The sequence below is a fragment of the Gastrolobium bilobum genome, unplaced genomic scaffold (genome assembly GCF_033153095.1).
Source record: "Gastrolobium bilobum isolate Gb01-03AN ecotype WA unplaced genomic scaffold, APGP_CSIRO_Gbil_v1 utg11218, whole genome shotgun sequence".
Classification (NCBI taxonomy): Eukaryota; Viridiplantae; Streptophyta; class Magnoliopsida; order Fabales; family Fabaceae; genus Gastrolobium; species Gastrolobium bilobum.
This window is the reverse complement of record NW_026899112.1, coordinates 49,642-72,331: the sequence shown is the minus strand read 5'-3', so window position 1 is coordinate 72,331 and position 22,690 is coordinate 49,642. Positions and strand designations below refer to the sequence as shown.

General features: G+C 37.1%; 1 protein-coding gene across 2 annotated transcripts; it reads left to right on the top strand.

The window, feature by feature from the left end:
- The first annotated feature begins 6,175 nt into the window (after positions 1-6,175).
- Positions 6,176-12,874, top strand: LOC133287362 (GDSL esterase/lipase At5g55050-like). 2 transcript variants are annotated; one of them, XM_061484955.1, is made up of 6 exons: positions 6,176-6,455; positions 7,859-8,004; positions 8,337-8,570; positions 8,699-8,945; positions 9,223-9,422; positions 12,582-12,874. In XM_061484955.1, the coding sequence occupies exons 1-6, from the start codon at positions 6,206-6,208 to the stop codon at positions 12,660-12,662; spliced, it is 1,158 nt and encodes a 385-aa protein (XP_061340939.1). In that variant the 5' UTR covers positions 6,176-6,205; the 3' UTR covers positions 12,663-12,874. The 2 variants fall into 2 exon arrangements, with proteins under 2 accessions (XP_061340939.1, XP_061340938.1); XM_061484954.1 differs by having other exon boundaries at positions 9,223-9,435.
- Positions 12,875-22,690: the final 9,816 nt, after the last annotated feature.

The window sequence follows — 22,690 nt, the reverse complement described above, 5'->3', positions numbered from 1 at the left end:
ATCAGCTACTACATTGGCTTTACCAGGGTGATATTGCAATTCAAAATCATAATCCTTCAGAATCATTACGGCGTTGCCTCATGTTTAGCTCCTTCTGATCAAACAGATACTTTAGACTTTTGTGGTCACTGTAGACAATAAAATCGGCCCGTATAGAAAGTGTCGCCAAATTTTCAATGCGAACACTACGGCTGCCAACTCAAGATCATGTGTCGGATAATTCTCCTCATGCGGTTTCAACTGCCGAGAAGCATAAGCGACCACCTGCCTGAATTGCATCAACACACAGCCTAACCCAAACTTAGAAGCATCACAATACACCACAAACTTACTTGTAGGATCCGGCAATATCCATACCGGAGCTGTAGTCAACTTCCTTTTTAACTCTTGAAAGCTCACTTCACATTCTTGGGTCTACACAAATGGGTTCCCTTTACGGGTTAACCGTGTCAACGGTAAAACCATCCGTGAGAATCCCTCAATAAAACGCCTATAATATCCAGCCAAACCAAGAAAACTCCTGATCTCTGTAACATTTTTAGGACGTTCCCATTCTACCACTGCTTCAATCTTGCTCGGGTCCACTGCCACTCCTTCAGATGAGATGACATGGCCCAGAAATTGTATCTCAGAAAGCCAGAATTCACATTTTGATGGTTTAGCATACAACTGATGCTCTCTCAGAATCTGCAAAACAACCTTTAGATGCTCAGAATGCTCTTCTTTACTCTTTGAATATATCAGTATGTCATCTATAAAGACCACCACAAACTGATCCAGATAGGCTTTAAAGATCCGATTCATATAACCCATGAAAACGGCTGGTGCATTTGTAAGCCCAAAAGGAATAACCAGATACTCATAGTGCCCATAACGGGACCTGAAAGCTGTCTTCGGAACGTCATCCGGCTTTACCCGGATTTGATGATACCCGGACCGGAGATCAATCTTAAGAAATACAGTCGCACCCCGCAACTGATCCAACAAATCATCTATCCGCGGCAAAGGATACTTATTCTTAACAGTAACCTTGTTTAACTGCCGGTAGTCTGTACATAATCTCATAGACCCATCCTTCTTCTTAACAAAGATCACCGGTGCTCCCCACGGAGACACACTCGGTCTGATAAAATTCTTACTGGACAAGTCTTCAATCTGCTTCTTCAATTCAGATAATTCTAGAGGTGACATCCGGTATGGGGCAAGGGAGATAGGTCCCACACCAGGCAATAAGTCAATTGCAAATTCAATTTCCCTCTTGGAGGAAAGTGCGGAATTTCATCCGGAAAGACATCCTCAAACTCAGAGACAATCGGAATAACAGAAATTGGCTCCTTGTTGACGCCAACCAGACCTCCCAATAAAACATACCCGGAATCTCCTTCCTTCAAGGCCTTTACCACCTGAAGTACAGACAAATAAGGAGACTTCATTTCTTCATCATGAGATGAGACATAAATGGTTTTACTGCAGCAGTCAATCTTCACACAGTACTTGGACAACCAATCCATCCCCTCTCAGCCTCTTGCTGAGTCACTGCATATACTCGGGCAACTGGAGGTGGGAGAGGTAGAGATGGTTCCTCAACCACAATAGGAGCCGGAGTGGCCTGAATAGTAGAAACTTGTCCCCCATTAAAGGGGCAGTCCCTAATAAAATGCCCAGGTTGGCCACATTTGTAACACAATCTTTGCTCTTTTCTGCAAACCCCAGCATGAACTTTACCACATGTAGCACATAGAGAAGCAGGCTTAATATTTCCAGGCTTAGAATTTCCCGCCTTTTTGAACTTACCATCAGACTGTCTAACCTGCAACCCTTTTCCTTTAGAATTCCCAGAAGTGTTTTTAGGACCAGAATTAGGAGCAGATTGGTCCTTATGCTTCCTTCTGTAATATTCTTGAATATTTTTACACTTTTTAACAAGTGCAGCAAAAGTATCAAATGAGTCACCTGCAAGTTTTTCAGAGATGTTATCATGTAATCCTCTATGAAATTTAAAAATCAAGTCATCCTCTGTAGGTGGAGCTCTCTGGAAATGAGAGTATTTGGCCAGCTTATTGAACTTATTCAAGTATTCATCAATAGACATCTGACCCTGCTTTAGTTCTTCAAATTCACCCTTCTTCCTTATCCGGGCTTCAGCCGGAAAGTATTTCAGCAAGAATTGCCTTTCAAATAAAGGCCAGGTAATAGCATAACCCTGACATTCCAAGGGCAGACGGGTATTTCTCCACCAATCAGCTGCATCATTCTGCAACATATAAGAAGCATACAACAATTTCTGCTGATCATCACACTCCATGACAGTAAAAATGCGATCCAATTCTTCTAACCACTGAATTGCAGCAATAGGATCAATGCCTCCTTTATAATTTGGTGGTGCATGTTTTCGGAAGGCATTTAGCATTCTTTCTCTTTGCTCTCTATTAGTGGCTGGCTGTGCCACACCACCCCTGTGACTAGATTCTTCATTCACATCATTATTTCCTTCACCCTCCACAACAATGGGATTATGAGGAGGAGGAACAGGCTGTTGTGGTTGTGGCTCAGGCTGTGGCTGTTGCAAAGGCTGTGGCTGTGGACCTTGCCCACCCGCCCTCACCTCAACCAAGAGTAATCTCATCATTTCAATATTCGCCATTCTGCTTGCTGCCATCATTTCTTGATTGGCCAACCTATTAGCCTCTAACAGATCTTGATTTGCTTTCATCATCACTTCTAGCTCTCGCTGCCTAGCTGCAGCCATATTTTGTTGCATCTCAGTTAAGGCCATTATCATTGGATCTGGCTGTGAAGTATTTCCCCGCGGGTTAAGTCGGGGTCTTGCCAAATCTGCCAATATTGGATCGGTCGGGTCAATAGGAGGATCAGAAGTCCTTCTTGGGCGAACCATAATTCTGCATATTTCACACAAAGGAATGAGTTAGCTACGCTCACACTCGGTGATCAGACATGCATATCATAGTATTCCAAGAAAAACTCAAGAACATAACAACCCGAACAGTTCATGCAATATTTCATAGGCTCTCCTAGAGAAACTGCTCTGATACCATAAATGTAACATCCCCGTCTCGAGCCGGTTCAATTAACATACATATGATACAAACAGAAACAGCGGAAGACTTAACTTACAAAAATATGAGCTAACTTTTTCTTTTTCTAACTTAATTCTTACTCGGCGTAAACGAAAATCGGGCAGAGTTTCCTCTATAAATCGGACAACTGGGGATTTTCCAATCCCACTCAGAAGCATTTCCTGATAAACAGTTTATACAACATATCAATTCAGAAATACCAGATATCCAAATATAATCAAATACCCATACATGGGCGCATGCATAACATGGCTCCGTGCCACTAAATCTAACAGCATGCCATCAAAACATAAACCTATCTGAATACTACATCATCATATAACGTTCCTGAATACTCAAATGTACATGCATCAACTGATAGACATGTACAAAACATATACAGGCCATATACAAAATAAAGGATCAATATCATGATCCATCAAATGCGAAAATACTAAAATACATCAAACACTCCAAAAAGGTAGTAGCCTACAGCCACTCAAAATCCGGTCTGTCAACTGCCTCAGCCACGTGTCGTGTCCCTGTCTAGTGAGGACTCACCGGAAATCTGGGCCCCTGAAAATGTGTCCCCAAAGAGGGGTGAGATTACAAATCTCAATAAGCTCCAGGTTTATAGAGAATTCTCCATACCCCTGGCTCACTCCTGCATGAAATTCAGATACAGAGTATACAAATACAACATATAACAGATATCATAACAGAACAGAGCATATATCCATATCATATCAGAGATGTGCGCCGTCATTCCCAAGGGAGGACCCCAAGCGGAAATCAACGCACGTGTTCCCGAGGGAGGACCCCAAAGTGGAACCAGACATATCAGAGGAGTACACCATCAGTCCCGAGGGAGGACCCCAAAGCGGACGTCCGGGTACTATACAATCAATGGCCAGAGATTGTTACAGAAATCATATTACAGAAGTCATATCAGAGCAAAACATATCATGTTATCAAATAACTCTATATGAATGCATCTATACAAAGCATCTAAATCACAGTCATACAGTCCAACTATAGTTCACTAACCATGGTGGAGCACTCAAGCAGGAAAAGACTCCTTAAACATAGAGCTTACCTCTTGAAGCTTTACCAATACGCTTACTTGTGGAACAAGTTACTTTTATCGCTTCAAGAGATTTTCGATCCTTCTCAATCCCTAGGCACACCTAGAGAATAATTTACAATGCATCAATAAAATGATGCAATACCATGATTATTTCATAAGCATACATTTTATCGCTTATTTTCCTTTCTTTATATTTTTGCCAATTCTATGCCAATACACAAGTCTAGACCTCTATACACCCGTTGGCGTTCTTTAATTTAATCAAGCATTTACTTAAGAATTTTTCACATAAATCATGTTATTTTTCTTTAAAAGTCGCGGGCGTACCCTTAGGGACTCAAGGTATTTTTCAACCATTTGTCAAAGCATTTCACTTCTTAGCTCATCCATTGGTATATTAAAATGCAACCCATTTTATTAGAATAAAATGTAACCAATATATATATACCCCTAAACATCCTATAGTTCGCAACATAGAGCAAGTATTTGTAGGATTTTTTTCTAACTTTGGCATTTCCACCAATTAATCCATTTACACTACATTCCAACATATTTTACCTTTTCAAACATACAATAAAAATTTGCATGATGAACCCTATATAAGCCATGAAGGCCGAAACCTAGGGGAAAAGTGCACTAGGGCTTTTCAATTTTTTTATCACAAATTAATGCTTACTAAACACTATCATTCCTATACAACAACAATCCATCATAATTTTCACCTTCTAACATCAAATATTTCCCACTCAAAACATGCTCCAAATTTTCAAAACATAGATCACAAAATAATACCATAGAAATAGAGGTTTCTTACCTCTAATCACTTGTACAAAGCCTAGAGAATAACCTCCAAGCAAAGCTCCATCAAAAACCCACTTTTTCTCCTCCTATGAATAGTAATCCGAAAATAAGAGGAGGAATAACTCTTCACACACTCAACTATAGCTCAAATGGATAGGTGCAATGGATTCCTTGAGTGGTTCCTAATCAATTTCAAGTGGTGGGTCATAAGATTTGGTTGAGAATTCAAGAAGAAATCAACAAAACAAGCAAAACCCTAACCCCCCCTTTTCCATGGCTGAAGCTCGGCTCTTCAAGAGAGAGAAGAAGAAATTTTTGCAATGAATAGTGATTCATTTAAGTGGCCAAGCTATTTAGGCACATGTGGCCCTTTTGTCGGATGTTTTTCTATCGCGTATTTCACTTAAATTTACCGGAAACTTAACTTAAAGCTACGGATATATTTTTATTTTTCTAAAGTTATTTAAATTAATTTTTATTTCCTAAGGAACAATATTCATAATTCACAGTATGGTTTTTGCACCGTTTTTAACGAAATGCACTGTGAATCACTAACTGTACTTTATTTAATTCTGAAACTTAACACTTATAAACTTATCATTTTCTTGGGCCTATATTGACTTGCTTGGCATATATTGGACTTTCTTATTCTTATTTCGTCAATTATTTATTTCTGGACTCTACCGGTTGCTTAAACAGCAGTACAAAATACCCGGTAGAAACACTATTCACGAGATTTTCACGGAAAGTGCCAGACTATACAATTTTTCGTTCTGAACTCATATTTGTCATCAGAATTTTCAAATTATGTTCCTAAAATTATTTTGCTCATTTTAAGCTCTACCGGTTAATTCACAAAACTGTAAATTCTCCGGCAGAACGCACTGTTCATAACATAGTCATGATTACAGTCAAAATACTCGAAATCGCTCACTGAATCTAATTATGGCATTTAAATCCTTAAATTAAATCTCTAACTAAGATTTACCAGTTAGGGTCATTATATTTGTCTCCATCACCATTTTATGAGAAAACAACATTAATCCGAGTGGGTTGAGTCTCTGGAGAGTACTCTTTGCTCCACTATATCTCATTGTCACTAATTACTCAGTAGACTTCAATCAAATTCTGCTTTTCACACTTACCGTTTACATTTATACCTATTTTTTGCATCTTTAAAATATCTAACCAACCCTTGTCTACCACCACCACACACCATAAAGGAAAAAACCAATTCCTAATGGGCAACAGAGTTATGATGGGGAGTTCCTTTCTCTTTATCTCTTTCTTCATCTTCAGCTTAGGATTCTCAGTGGCTCAAAAGTCTCCAGCTGTTTATGTATTTGGAGACTCACTTGTTGATGTTGGCAACAACAATTACTTGAGTCATTCCATTGAAAAGGCAATTCTTCCTCACTATGGCATTGATTTGCCAACTAAGAAACCCAGTGGGAGGTTTAGCAATGGCATGAATGCTGCAGATTTGATTGGTAAGTGATATTCAAAAAATGACTCTGTTGGTTCTTCAAACATTCATACATTCAGTTGTTTATTGAAGGTACCTTTGAAGATGATAATCTTATTATGAACATTAAAAAACCATATATTGGTCCTTTGCAATCTTCTTTTGTTATAACTCTTCACTAGCTTCGCTACTTTTCTATTTCAACATTAAACTTTGACAATAGCACTATTCTTATTTAAACAGATCTAGAGAGAGATGTTTCATTTTTTTAACTCTATCTAGTCTTCCATTTATTTCTTAGTATTGAATAAGTAAATATAGTTTCTGCATGATTCTAATGGTGAATGTTAAGTTTCAAGTCTTTTAATTAGGAAGCACTGCAAACTTTGCAAATTGAACCACTTTTTATAATTTCCTAAAATTTTGTGGAATTTTAAATTGAACCACTCCATTAAACAAGATTTAATGGAGTGGTATATAGATTGGTGGACGGTATGTCTTAGAACGGAATGGAGAAAAACTATAAGCATAATGGAGGGTTAGACCCGTTGTTATTCCTATGTTCCAGATGGTCTTTTTTTAGTCCTTTTCCCCTTCGTATCCCCTCTTCTTCTTTTCCCTTTCTTTTTTACTTTTACTTTTATATTTATATATATATATATAGGGGCAGGATATTCTTACACCAGTGTAAGAATTAGAAGTCTTACACCAAATCTGAATCATTGATTTACTTGAATCTAACGGTTCAAATATCTAATAAATTAGAACCATTAGATAAAAATAGGATCAACGATCAAGATTAAGAGTGTAACTTACACTGGTGTAAAATGATCCTAACCCATATATATATATATATATATATATATATATATATATATATATATATATTCTATTTATTTATTTTTATTTTTACTTTTATGTTTCTTTTTTCAATCTTTTTGTATCTTTTATTTGAGTTCATCTACCACCGACTTCAATTATTTTAGGATAAAGGTGTTGTTGACGTTGATATATATAACTTGTTTTCTGTAATGTTTTCTCCTGTAAGAAATGGTTGATGGGATGACTACCAAAAAGCATAAAAGGAGCATCAACATGGGAGTTAGAAGTAGAGGTGTTCGTGCACTAACTACAAAAAAGTTTATAATGTTAAAATATAATATGCTTTATGGATTATGGGCAAAAGGAAAACTGAATGAATTTTGGTTATGGAAAGGTGGGAAAGTAAAGTGACACAATTTTTTGACTTTCTTTTTCTTTTTCTTTTTGATTGGAAAGACATGAGGATGGGGGAAAACTTGTATACATAAAGGACCAAAAGTTAATGTTATTTACTTTTTGCTGTTTTTATTGAATGATATTGATTACAGTAATGTAAACAAATTATATTTTGCTAATATATGCATCAAATGAATGGTTGGGTGGCAGCTGAAAAATTGGGCCTGCCCACTTCACCACCACCTTATCTCTCCCAAGTATCCAATGTCAACAACAAGAAGAATGTATCCTTCTTGGATGGTGTTAACTTTGCCTCTGGAGGTGCTGGAATATTTAATGCCTCAGATAATAGTTTTGTAAGTGCAGATTAATCCTCTCTTTTCTTTTGCCAATTTTGTTTTTATTTATCTATTTTATTTGATCGGTATATATGTTTCCAAAAAGTATTTTTGCTATCTGATCCAATATGGACCAAAAGTGAGGCCAGCAGGAATAGGCTGGCATTGAGGTTGTGGGCTCCACAATTGAGACATAAACCTAAAATGAGTAATTCATCAAGAAAAAGAGAGCAAAAAATAAATGGAGGAGAATGACTCAAAGCACTAGCAGTTGTCCCACAAACTGAAAATGATAAAATAATGAAAATATTTTGTGGTAAGCGTGTCTCATTGGTTGACATTTATTGCAGACGCAAACAATACCTTTGCCAATGCAAGTGGACTACTACTCACAAGTGTATGAGCAATTGACACAACAAAGCGAATCATATACTCTTCAGAAACATCTCTCAAAATCCATCTTCATTGTTGTGATTGGTAGCAACGATATCTTTGGTTACTTTGACTCAAGGGATCGTCAAAAGAAAAGCACCCCACAACAGTACGTGAATTCCATGACCTCCTCACTAAAAGCGCAACTACAGGTAAACACAATGGCTGTAAATTGGAAGTTACTACTTACCACTTACATGGTCAAGATTGTATGCCTATAAGGGTCATAATTTAAGTTATTTGCATGTATTTTCATTTTGGTTTGGTAACTTTTTGGCAGAGATTATACAACTACGGAGCAAGGAAATTTGAGATTGCTGGTGTTGGTACAATTGGATGCTGTCCCGCATACAGGCTCAAGAACAAAACAGAATGCGTTTCAGAAGCCAATTTCTTGTCGGTTAAATACAATGAAGGCCTACAGTCCATGTTAAAGGAATGGCAATTAGAGAACAAGAACTTAAGTTACTCCTACTTCAATACTTATGCCGCTATCGAAGAACTCATTCAGAACCCAACTTCTTACGGTATTATCAGAGTGTCCTATATCTCTTCACATTATATTTAGTCTAGACATTGGATTTAGGACACCATGATTCACATAAACAACTTGTTTAACATGATTTTTTATTTTTTATTTAAAAAAAACTTCATAAAAATTATCACATAACTTTATAATCAACAGTAAATAGTATATTTGGTATTAGTTTCCCAACATGTGATAAAAAGGGGGGGGTATAGAAAATTGCATGGATTCAGATGAGGAGAACGAGATTTTTAAAAGAATTTATATCACTTTTACAGGATTTGCAGATGTGAAAGCTGCTTGTTGTGGACTTGGTGAACTGAACGCCCAAGTTCCATGCTTGCCAATTTCGAACCTTTGTTCCAACAGACAAGATCATATCTTCTGGGATTCATACCATCCTACAGAGGCAGCTACTCGTGTATTTGTGGATGAAATTTTCAATGGACCTTCAAAATACGCATCTCCCATTAATATGGTACAGCTACTAGGTATCTGAAATTGGCAAATCAATTAGTCCTTTCAAATGTCCTTTTTTTGGGGTGTTACTAGTTTTCAAACAACCAGAGAATAAAGAAAGAAAGAAAGAAAAAAAGTATTACAACTAGAATCCCCAAGTGAGAAGTGAATAAGTAATTTAATTGAAGAGTAAGGCATTTTGGTAAGAAACCTGTTTTACAAGTTTAATCAATGAAATAGAAAGTAGCATACACGGTCATTTCTTCCACCATCAATCATCGACAGGACATGGCAGATATAAAGCTATTAATAGAACTTGGTTGATCATGTTGAAAATAGTATTAGACTTGATATAGCTTTATTAGAATGATGATCAAGGAGAAAAAGAATGGAATGTAGAAAGTAAAGAGATAAACAAACAACAAGTCTTACCTGATTTAAAGCCAAGCCCAACAGCTAAGCAAAGTCCAGTCCAGCAAAGCCCAACAGATAAAGCAGCTAATGGTTAAAAGAAGCTTCCAGATAGTTGCTAGGATTTGTTTCAAGTTTGTTAGCTCAGTTACTTTTCTGTTATACTTTCAGTTCTTGCATTCTTCAGTTACAGCTGTTAGAAGCTGATTGATTGTAGCTCATAGCTCTCTATATATGGAGACAGAACTCTTTGTATCAAGTAACTTAATGAGAATCTTTCATTACTTCAAGATCAAGATGGTATCAGAGCTGTGATATTTTGCTTCCGAAAAATTTATTTCCCTTCTTCTTTCTCAAGAAACTCGATTTCATTTCTTCTACTCTGCAATGGAAAATCCATTTGCAATCCCTAATTTTAAAACAATCCCTCACATCCTCTTTTCTTACATCCTAATGAAAACTGTCCCTAATCTTGGTTTCAACACCTTTGAACGGTATAATAACCTGTTGAGATATATAAAACCATTAATGTAGCCTCACCCAACAGCTTAAGCTTTTGGGTTGAATTGGTTCTTTACATGGTATCAGAGCCTCGTATCCCGGGTTCGAACCTCACCGCCCCCCACTTTCTTTGTAGTGGAATTTTTTTCTTCGCACAGATAGGTGGGCCTGTGCATTATCCATCTTTCAAGCCCAATGAGCTCTCGTGTGAGGGGGCGTGTTGAGAAATATAAAACTATTAATGTAGCCTCACCAACAGCTTAAGCTTTTTGGTTAAATTAGTTCTTTACATAACCCTAATTTCAAAATTGTGAATTTAGAGGATGATTAAGAGTTTAATCATGATTATTAAAGATTTATTAGGCAAAGAATCTAATTATGTGAAAATAAGTCACTTTTGGGCAAAAGTGCAAATAGTGAAAGTTTTGGGGTTAAAATACAATTAGGCAAAAGTTACCCAAAACTGGTAAATAATGTAGTGAGATATTATAAAATGACTTTTGTAAAAGTTAAAATCCATTGAAAGCGATTAGATCATGAATTCCATTCCAATTAGCTTCTGTTTTACTAAAACACCAGAATCTGCTACAGCGCTTTCACTTACTAACTAACCCGCTACAACAATTCTACATTTACCTAGGGTAAAACTCACTTAAGTGAAATTTACCTCACTTTCCACTCATTTTCTGGTCATCCTCATGGAGCAGCAGCAGCCCCCACCCGAAAAAACCTTTCCACCATAGCCAAGGAGCTTCAACATACAACTTCCTCATTTCTCCATCAAAACCCTTAGTGTTGGACATGAAAGTTGTTGGAAATCACTCAACAAAATAGAATCTAGCTTTAATTTGCTCCAAAAATAATTGTACGAAGAGATCATCTCCTCCCTTGATGTGGCGCCATTTTTGGATTTGAAGGAGAAAGGATACATGGGTGCCTTCAAGCTTGGATAAGCCTTACATTGGTCTCCCTTGGTGATTTAGAGGTAAGAAACACAAGCTTTAATGATTGATTTTGATGAATGTCCATGAGGTGAATAGTAAACAACTTGAGTTGTGGTTTGATTTAGGCTTTGGGTCTTTGAAAAGTATGCTTAGAATGGGTTTGAGATGATGAATCAACCATAAAAACTAGCCTACATGTAAATTTGAAATTTAGTCTTGAAAATGTTAGTGTTTGAAGAGGGTTGGTTTGATTAATGATGTTGTGGTGTAATTGGGCCTTGTTTCCTTCACAAAATATGTTAAGGAGCTAATATCAATGATGAAAAAGTGTTGAAATAAGCCTTTGAACCAACATTGTGCTAGGTTTGAAAATTGGTCATGAATAAAGTGTTGAATACTTGGGTTTTATGACTAGTTAGAATGTTGATAGTGATTGTATTCATTTGATTGATAATGTTGAATCAAGTGGACAATTGGTGAGAAATCATGCAAAAAAAGAGCCATTTGAGTCGCTAGTATATTTTGAAAGTGTTGAACAATGGTGATTTTAAGGCTTGGAATAGCCATTTGATGGTAGGTTGTTGGTTGTTTGATTGCGTAGTTTGCAACCAAGTGGTAACTTGGTGGTGGGGCAAGCTTTGGATCAAACTTTAGTGGAAGCTTAAATCCTTGAATATTCAAGAGGAGGGTAAGTCCATCAAATTGAATCCTTTGTGGATTAATAGCTACTAATCATGTGTTTAGTTGTATTCAAGTGTTGACTTGATAGTTGGTATGCTCTTTATGTTAATGAATGAATTTGAATAGGTGACTTTGGTATTTGAAAGGATTTTGATGAGATTGCTTAGGCTTCAAGATAGTTTAACATTGGTTAGGAAGCTTCAAGAGATAAGTTTTTGGTCCTTGGGGTTAATTTCCCGTTTGTTCCACCAAACTCCGAGGGAAGACAGTTCTTTGATATATGGTATGTTATGAAATGAATTTGATATTATGATGCATGTATATGTATGTATGTTTGTGTGCCGCACAAGACGGGTTTCCTTGTGTGCGAGGCATAAGATGGGTTTTCTTATGCGTAGTACAACACAGGCTTCCTTGTACTAGTATGTTGCAAGGCGGGTTTCCTTGCGTAATGCATACATGTTGTATTCTCTGGCCAATAGGATTATTATTGCACGTATGCATTAATATACATATGATAATGCTTTATTTTGGTTTTTACTGTGGTTATGCCTGAAGTGAACTTAGAGGTGGAGGAACCCTCCAAGGTCCCCTAGTTTACTGAGATGATTATCTCATCCTGTGTGGGGACTATATTTCAGGCACAGATACTGATGACATCGAAGCATCATGTGGCAGGAGGCCAGGATATAGTCTACTTGCATGGCATGAGCCTTGGTTGATCATTTTGATGTACATATATTTCACATGATGATATGTATTTTGAGATAGAGCATAAAGAGTGTTTATGCATATGTTGGTAGAAACCTTTATATATTTGTTAGAAGAACATATATAGGGTTTATATGTTGTAAATATTGAATGCCATCGTACATTGCTGTGATCATGTAAATAATTATGTTGTCATATTATTTTGGAACATGATATGTATAAGATAGCCTAAGCAATGGATTGTTAGGAAATATGATTCATGTATGTATGACTTATATAACTTTATGGAATTCAATGCTAAGTTATGTTGAATTAAGGCATCGGGAAGATTGACGGATGAATCATTGAGTTGAGCCTTGAATTGGCAAATGTTGTATAATAAATCAAAGGCACGGAGCTTATTAACTGTAATCCATGGATGGATTTTAGGTTGGATTAATTGTTAGTTAGACTATGTATGGAAATTTTATAACCGTCAATTAGGTACCCTTTCTATGTGGGAATAATCCCCAAAGCCTGCAAATACAAAGGAGATGTCGTCCGTTTATTTTAAAAATATGCGAGATGCAAGAAAGTATCAAGTAATTTTAATTAAACAAGAACTAATTACAAATTGCAATGCAAAAGAAAGAAAAAAACTTATTCACATTTTTATGTTGATACTAATAGTGAATTATAAAGTAAGCTTCCGCGTTTATATAATTAAACATGATGCGCTTAATACCATATGTGATGTTAACAAACCGGATACAAACGGGGTGTTACAAATGGCAGTAACTATCATTCATGGGCTCGGGGAATGACTGTAGCCTTGATTTCGAAGAACACAATCGACTTCATAGATGGTAGCATACCTCCTCCATCCTTTAATGATCCCACCAATGGAGCTTGGCAGGTTGTGATACAATGGTCATGGCCTGCATGCATAGATCAATCTCTGAATCCATTCTCAAGTCGATTTTATGGATAGAGCACTCTCGTGATGTATGGTTGGATTTGCGTGAGAGATTTTCTCAAACAAATATAATCCGCATTTCAGATCTGATGGAGGAATTTTATCGGTTGCACTAATGAGGCAAAACAATAGCTGAATATTACACTCATCTCAAAACTGTATGGGATGAAATAGAAAACCTTAAGCCACTGCCAATTTGTACATGTCATCTGGTTCTTGAAAGGATAAAACAAGCAGTATGCACAAGTTTGTTCACAAATCATGTTAATAGATCTCATTCCAATTGTAAATAAAGCCTTTACCATGATGAGTCAACACAAAAGGTAGTTTCATTTTGAAAAATCACGTAGCTGATGTAAAAAATTCAGAATCTTTCAATGTAACCAATGCTTCTGGAGGAAACAATAGAAGAGGTGGTCTTAACAATGGAAGAAGATTCAACAGTAGAGGTTGAGGAAGAAATAGCATTGGTAGAGGCCAATCTAATCGAGTTTGCACACATTGTGGCAAGAACAATCATACAGTGGAAACATTTTACATTGCATGGCTTTCCACGGGGTAATCACACCAGAAACTCAAGTGAAAATGCTACAAATACACATCCAAAAACATCTTTCATCGTTCCTTCTCAAGAAAATGCTGATTCAACACCACCTTTTATGCATATGAGCCAAGATCAGTACCAGCAACTAATGAACCTTTTACAAAGATCCACTACTCTTCCTCCAGTTCAGAATCCTCTGCTCACTCATGCTAACAATTTAACACAAGTTTCACATATCACTACACAAACCTCTCAGCCAGGTATTCAAAATTGTCAATGGATTATAGACACAGGTGCAACAAATCACATCTCTCACTCTATTTCTGATTTTTCTTCGATTCATAAAATTGAGCCTTTCTCCATATTGTTGCCAAATGGTTCTCGAGTATTGGCTCATTTTTCAGGCACTGTTTTTTCTCAATCCCAAACTGATTCTTTTAAATGTTTTATATATGCCTCAGTTTCATGTCAATCTTGTATCAGTTTCGAAATTGATTGCAAATCTCCCATGCTCACTCACTTTCACTGGTGAATTTTGTATCATTAAAAAGACCAACTCCCAGACGATGATGGGTATGGCTAAGAGGAGTAATGGCCTTTACGTGATAGTCAATAAAGAAGCCTTACAAGTGAAGCAAACTGCAAAGCTTGAGAAAGGCTGTAATAATGCTTACAGTGAAGAAGATGCACCTACTGTGTGGCACAGATGTTTGGGTCACCTTTAAGAAAATATCTTACATAAAATGTCTTAAGAATTTCCTTTCATTCCTGATAATCATGTAACTCCTTGTGATATATGCCATTTAGCAAAACAAAAGAGACTCCCTTTCACTTCCCAATCATAGTAAGACTAATGAAGTGTTCAATCTGTGTTACTATTGATATTTGGGGTCCCTTTTCTATTGCATCTAATAATGGTGACCGAATCTTTCTTACAATGGTGGATGATTATTCACGTTTTACTTGAATTTTTCTAATGAAAAGTAAAAGTGAAGCTAGACAGCACATTCGTAATTTCATCACCTTCATTGAGACAAGATTCAACACCTTGCTTATAGTCATCCGAAGTGATAGTGGATCTGAATTCATTATGACCGAATTTTACAAACAAAAAGGGATTATTCACCAAACAAGTTGTATGGAAACTCCCCAACAAAATGGCTAAGTGGAAAGGAAACACCAACACTTGTTGAATGCAGCTCGTGCCCTTATCTTCCAAGCCAACTTTCCCTTTCAATTTTGGAGTTATGTAGTCCTTCATGCTACCCACCTTATCAATCGGATATGTACTCCACTTCTCAAAGACTTGACACCATACCAGAAACTATATGGTAATCCCCCTCCCCTTGTCCTCCTTCGAGTTTCTGGTTGCTTGTGTTATGCCTCTTGTTTCATTGCACCAAGTTTAGTCCCAGAGCCCCCAAAGTCGTGTTCCTTGGATTCCGAGATGGAACCAACGGCTATCTCCTATTTGACCTCCAATCTAGATACATCTTGTCCCGAAACGTGATCTTCATGAGAACCATTTCCCATTTCTTCATACCTCTACACCACAGACTCAAAGACAAGCTCCCACCCATCAGTTAATATATGATAACCCAGCATCCTACCTTTCTTTCCCTGATATCTTCAACCAAAACAACACGTCACCTACTTCACTTTCACCTTCATCTTCTATACCTCCACCTTCACCCATCCAGATAACCATGATATTGTCCCTCTACCAAACACCAGTGACCACGAGCCTCCACTATCTTCATCAGCAAATGAGCAAAATCCTCCACTCCATAGATCATCACGTGTAAGGCAACCTCCAACATATCTTAATGACTATCACTATGGGCTCTCCTCTGCAGTCCAATTTCGTCCAGGTATTTATTCCCCTCCCACTAAATATCCTTTATCAAATGCCATATCTCTTATGATTAATGCACCTAAGCTTTTTAGCATTTCTGTCTCAATTCTAGTACCCATGTTGAACCACGCACCTATAAGCAAGCAGCTAAGTTCTCATATTGGCAGCAAGCCAAGGAGAAAGAGCTTGCAGTTCTTGATTTTAATCACACTCGGTCTCTAGTCCCACTACCCCCTAGTAAGCAAATCATTGGGTGTAAGTGGGTTTACAAAATCAAATACAACTCAAATAGCTCCATTGAAAGAAAGGTATAAAGCCTGCCTGGTTCCAAAAGGCTTTACTCAACAAAAGGGTATAGACTACTTTGACACTTTTTCTCCGATAGCAAAACTTACTTCAGTCAGAACCTTGCTTGTCGCCACTACCATCAAAGGTTGGTTTCTTGAGCAGTTGGATGTTGACAATACATTCCTCCATGTTGATCTCAACGAGGTGTATATGGACCCTCCCCTTGGTCCCTCTTGTCCTACGAACATGATTTGTAAGCTCTAAAAATCCCTTTGTTGGCTCAAGCAAGCTGCCAATGGCATTCAAAGTTTCATCTGCTTTTATCTCATTTGGTTACACTTAAGCTCAGGCGAATCACTCTTTATTCACGCGAAGCACTCCCTCATCATTTACAGTACTGCTTGAATATGTTGATGACGCGGTACTATCTGACACCTGCATGAATGAGATCAACCGTGTCAAAGCCTTTCTCCATGAGCAATTCTGTATAAAAGACCTTGGGCACTTGCGTTTCTTTCTAGGATTTGAGGTTGCACGATCAAAGTTTGAAATTTTCCTTAATTGTAAAGAAATGTAGAATTATAGAACTGGTTTTTCTGTTTAATGGTCTGAGTGAAATGCACCCAGCAGCGTGCTATTTATACACAAGGATTAAAAAATTATAGGAATGGTTGTAAAGAAATATAAAATTATAGAATTGATTTTTCTGTTTAATGGTCTGAATGAAATGCACCCAACAGTATGCTATTTATACACAAGGATTTAGTAAATACAAGTGATATTTACAAGACCACTTCCTAGGTGATATAGTACCCACTAACATTTAATGTTAGTTCTCCATTATACATTAAGTATGACAATTTCCTATGCCACTAATGCTTCAACTTCCCACACTCCCCCTCAAGCTGGAGAATAGACATTTTCCATTCCCGGCTTGGGTACTATATTCTGAGATACTGAACTACTTAATCCTTTGGTGAATATGTCAACAAGTTGTTGTTGAGTGGAGACATAAGGTGTGCAAATTAGACCACTTTCAAGTTTTTCTTAAATGAAGTGTCGATCAACCTTTGTGTTTGGTGCGATCATGCTGAACTGGGTTATGGGCTATTCTGATTGCAGACTTATTGTCACAATAGAGTCGCATTGGTCCTTCTCTTTTAACTCATAAATCATTAAGAAGAATTTTAAGCCACCATAGTTCACAGACTCCCTGATTGTGCCACTACATTCTGTTTTTTACTTCTCCATGTTACTAAATTTCCTCCAATAAAAGTGCAGTAACCAGTAGTAGACCTACAGTCATTTGGTGATCCTGCGTAGTCAGCATCAGTGTATGCTTCCAATAGTACCCCTTCTCCTTGTCTAAATAGAATGCCTTTTCCAGGTGTCCTTTTTAAGAAAATAAATAACTCGGTATGCGGCCTGCAAGTGAGTTTCCTTTGGGTTGTGCATAAAATGACTTATTACACTTACAACAAATGCAATGTCTGGTCTTGTGTGTGACAAGTAAATGAGCTTTCCTACTAGCTGTTGATATATTTATTTGTTCTCCGGAGCATCTTCAGCTAGTCCCAACTTTAGATTGGGATTGATAGGCATACTGGCTGGTTTGCATGAAGTGTTTCCTGTCTCCTTAAGGAGATCAATAATATTTTTTTATTGAGAAATAAAAATTCCTTGCTTGGAGTGAGCAACCTCAATTCCCATAAAGTACTTTAATCTTCCCAATGTTTTAATTTTGAATTTACTAGCTAAATGTTGGCTCAAGGCTTGTTTCTCTTCATCGTCATCCTCGATCACAATTATATCATAATAATATACTAAAAGGATAGTATGTGTGATCTGCTTGGCTTTGACGATATCCTTTGTCAATCTTAGCTTTTGAGAACCTTGCAAACCAGGCCCTTTGAGATTGTTTTAGGCCATACAACGCTTTCCTCAATTTGCAAACTTTGTTTCTTGGGAAAACACTCTCATACCTTGGTGGGACATCCAAGTAAATCTCCTCCTCAATGTCTTCATGTAGGAAGGCATTTTTAACATCAAATTGTTGCAAGTCCCATCTATAGTTTGCTGCAAGAGCCAACAATACTCCAACAATGTTCATTTTTGCAACCGGGACAAACGTCTCTTGATAGTTAATCCCAAAGGTTTAGGGGTACCCTTTGGCTACTAATCTAACCTTATACCTTTCGATCGATCCATCTGCTTTATACTTCACATTGTACACCCATTTGCAACCAACAGTTTTCTTTTCTTTTGGAAATGGTACAAGCTCCCACATTTTATTTTTTCCCAATGCTTCCATTTCATCATTCATAGCTTGTCTCCATTTTTCATGGGTTAAGGTCTCCGAAACATTTTTTGGAATGGTTATGGAATTGAGATTTAGAAGAAAGGATTTATGAGATGGAAAGAACCTGTCAAATGATAAAAAGTGTGCAAGGGAATATAAAGATTTCTTTGTACACTTCCTGGTTCCTTTCCTAAGAGCAATGGGTAAGTCAGCATCCTACAATGAAGAGTTAGATGGTGTTCCTTGAGAAAAAATTGGATTGAATTCTTGAGCTTGTTGAGGTTCAAGAGCGACCTTTTCCCTTCTTGAGTATACCTTTCCTTTGCTGAATTTTCCATTTTTAAATGTTCAAGGAGGGGGACAAGACAGATGTAGGCTCGGACATAGACTTATTTAGAGGAGAAATGGATTTAGGTGAAGATGGTGGATTTAAAGGAGAACTTGATTTAGGTGAAGGTGGTGGATGTGTTAAAGATAGATTTTCTGAACCTGAATTGGTGGTGCATGTGGCTTATTTCTTTGAATAAAAGTTGTATCAAGGGTAGAGTAGTCTTCCTCCTTGTCTTCCTCAGTTAAGATCTCCCCCTAAAGAGAAGGAGGAGTATAATTGGTTGTTCCTTCGTCGAAGGTGACATCAACGGACACGTAGAACCCTTTGGTAGGGGATGATAGCATTTATACGCTTTTTGAATAGATGATAGCCAAGGAAGATGCATTTTAAGGCTCTTGGGTCCAACTTGCCTATATTTTGGGAATGGATATGAACATAACATACACACCCAAAAATATGAGGGGAAAATTTATTGGTAAGATTTATATGAGGGTTAAAAGAAGTTAAGACATCCATTAGGCTTTTGAGGTCTAAGACTTTGGTTAAGAGACGATTTATGAGGTATGTGGTTGTTAGGACTGCTTCCCCCCAAAAATGTTTAGGAGCTTTTGTTTGAAACAATAGGGCTTGAATTTTTTCCAAGAGATGGCCATTTTTCCGCTCTGCTACCCCATTTTGTTGTGGGGTATAGACACAAGATGATTCATGAATGATTTCTTCCTTCTGAAAGTAAGAAGAGAGAACAAGATTAAAGTATTCCTTGGCATTGTCTGTTCTGAATTTTTTATACTGGCCCCAATTCGTTTTTTGATCATTGAGTGAAAATTGGGCAAAATTGTACTTATTTCAGACTTGTGTTTCATAAAACAAATCCAGGTTACTCTAGTGCAGTCATCAATAAAAGTTACATACCACTTGGCTCCAGAAATATTAGGGGTAGAGGATGGCCCACATATATCACTATGAACAAGATCAAAAGGCTTTAGGCTCCTTGTATTGCTGATCGGAAAAGTTATGCGCTTGTGCTTGGCAAATTCACAAATTTCACATTAAAACTCACGAAGGTTAATTTTTGAAAACAAGGGAAAATGCATTTGATGATTTGAAATGATGGATGTCCAAGGCGTTGATGATGGAGCCAGATTTGTTTGGTTTAATCATAATTGATGGAGTTCTCATCTTGGTCATTTATCAAAAAATTTACTCCAGTCGTCTCAAGAAGGTACAGGTTGTCTTGTTCCTTAGCATGCCCAATTCTCCTCCCCAAATTTTTCTCCTACAAAATACAAGAATTTGGATCGAATATCACATGACAAGACAAGTCCATGGTTAGTTTCTTGATGGAAATTAAGTTGGTAAATAATTTAGGTACATGAAATGTTGAGATATTTAATCCCACATTAATTTTAATTCCTGCGATTGTGAGAAGGGTGAATTTTTCTGCTACTGTGACAGGGTGAATACTCGAAAAAATAGGATGAGAGGCGACTTATATGTTCAATAGCTCTAGAATCAAGGATCCAAGAATTAGACAAAGAAATATCTGAGGCATTTAGACCATTAAGAATGAGACCTTACCTGAACATGCCAAAGAGCAACTACATATAGGTTTCTCAAGATTGTTAATGAGTGCCTTAGGTCGTCCAATTTCTTCCTGATTTAGGCCTTCAATGGGTGCAGGATTTTCAGAAATAGCAGTGTTACATGTGGTAGATTCATCATTAGACGCCTTCCTTAGTTCAGCTTATGTGGTGAGGAAGGAAAAAATATTATGAGTTAAGAGATTTTTTATTTTCTTTAAAAGGAACAGCAATTATGGTTGTTACAGGAAAACAGAGAAAAAGGTGGCAATGAAGGCCAAGAAACAATCAGAAGGTTGCAACGGTAGCAGCCAGAGCAGACCTAGATCGGTATTGCTCTTATACCATCTAAAGAAATATAGAATTATTGAACTGGTTTTTATGTTTAATGGTCTGAGTGAAATGCACTCATCAGCATGCTATTTATACACGAGGATTTAGTAAATATAAGTGATATTTACAAGACCACTTCCTAGGTGATAGTACCCACTAACATTTAATGTTAGTGCTCCATTATACATTAAGTATGACAGTTCCTATGCCACTAATAGTTCAACTTCCCACATTAGTCAAAGGAAATATGCATTAGAATTGTTGTCTGATGTTGGGCTCTCTCCTGCCAAGCCCGTGTCTACCCTTATAGTTCCCACTTCATCCTCTAAACAAGGCTCTCTTCTTGTTGATCCTTCTCCATTTCGCCGATTGATTGGGAGGCTCCTTTATCTCGCAACAACTCGTCTAGACATTTCATATAATGTTCACCACCTGAGTCAGTTTGTAGCATCTCCTCATGACACACACCTTACAGTTGCGCATTGCATTTTGTGTTATATAAAGATTGCACCTACCTACTAATGGGCTCTTTTACCCTGCAACTAGTTCCTTACATGTGCGTGCATTTGTTGATTCAGACTGGGCTTGTTGCCCAGTTACTCGCAAATCTATAACCGGTTTCTGTGTCTGTGTTGATGACTCCCCGATAGCTTGGCGTTCGAAGAAGCAATCCACCATTTCCTGCTCATCTTCGGAAGCAGAATATCGAGCTCTTACTAGTCTTTCATGTGAGCTTCAATGGGTTCAGTTCTTATTCAAAGACCTTGGCCTTCCTTGGGAAAAACCAACATCCGTTTATTGTGACAATTGTTCAGCTGTCTATCTCGCACACAATGCCACGTTCCATGAAAGGTTCAAACACATTGAAATAGACTGTCACGTCACTAGGGAGAAAATCCGATCAAGCCTTCTTCATCTTCTTCCCATTTCTTCGACACTGCATTTAGCTGATGTTTTTACAAAGACTCTTCTCTCACTAGCTTTTCAGTCTGCTATTTCCAAGTTGGGCCTCATCAATCTCCTTAGTCAAGCTTGTGGGGGGCTCTAACCTGACTTAAAGCCAAGCTCAACAGCTAAGCAAAGCCCAATCCAACAAAGTCCAACTGATGAAGCAGCTAATGGTTAAACGAAGCTTCCAGATAGTTGTTAGGATTTGTTTCAAGTTTGTTAGCTTAGTTACTTTTCTGTTATATTTTCAGTTCTTGCATCCTTCAGTTACAGGTGTTAGAAGATGATTGGTTGTAGCTCGCTGTTCTCTATATATGAAGACGGAACTCTTTGTATCGAGTAACTTAACGAGAATCTTTCATTACTTCAAGATCAAGAACAAGGACACCACATTTCTATTCCTCATTGAAAACTATCTATCAAAGACTTCAGTCACGATGCATCAGGAAGTAATGGAAATATACATTAAAAAAATAAGGGTATTCCCGTTTTGGTTTGGTTTGATTTTAAGAGAACAAATCCTCCAAACTAAACTAACCAATTTTCTTTTATTAGGAACCAACTGATTTACTCACAATTAGATACCAACCCCAGTAATTTTGGTTTACTTATGTTTTCAACAAATACTTTTTTCTCAAATAAATTCAAATATAAGTTTTTTTTATTTCCATGATTCAATCAAAAAAGGATTTCCCTAAAGTTTTATAGAACAATAAAATATCACAACTAATCATTTACTTTAGATATAAATAAAATTAAAGACTAATTCTGAATGTAATAGTTACACCTATATAATAATATCATGCCTCTAAATATATTCATAAATACACATATAAAGATATTTCAACTTCAATTACTTAAAATATCTTTATTAACTTATGTTTTTATTAAGTCAAACTTTTTTCC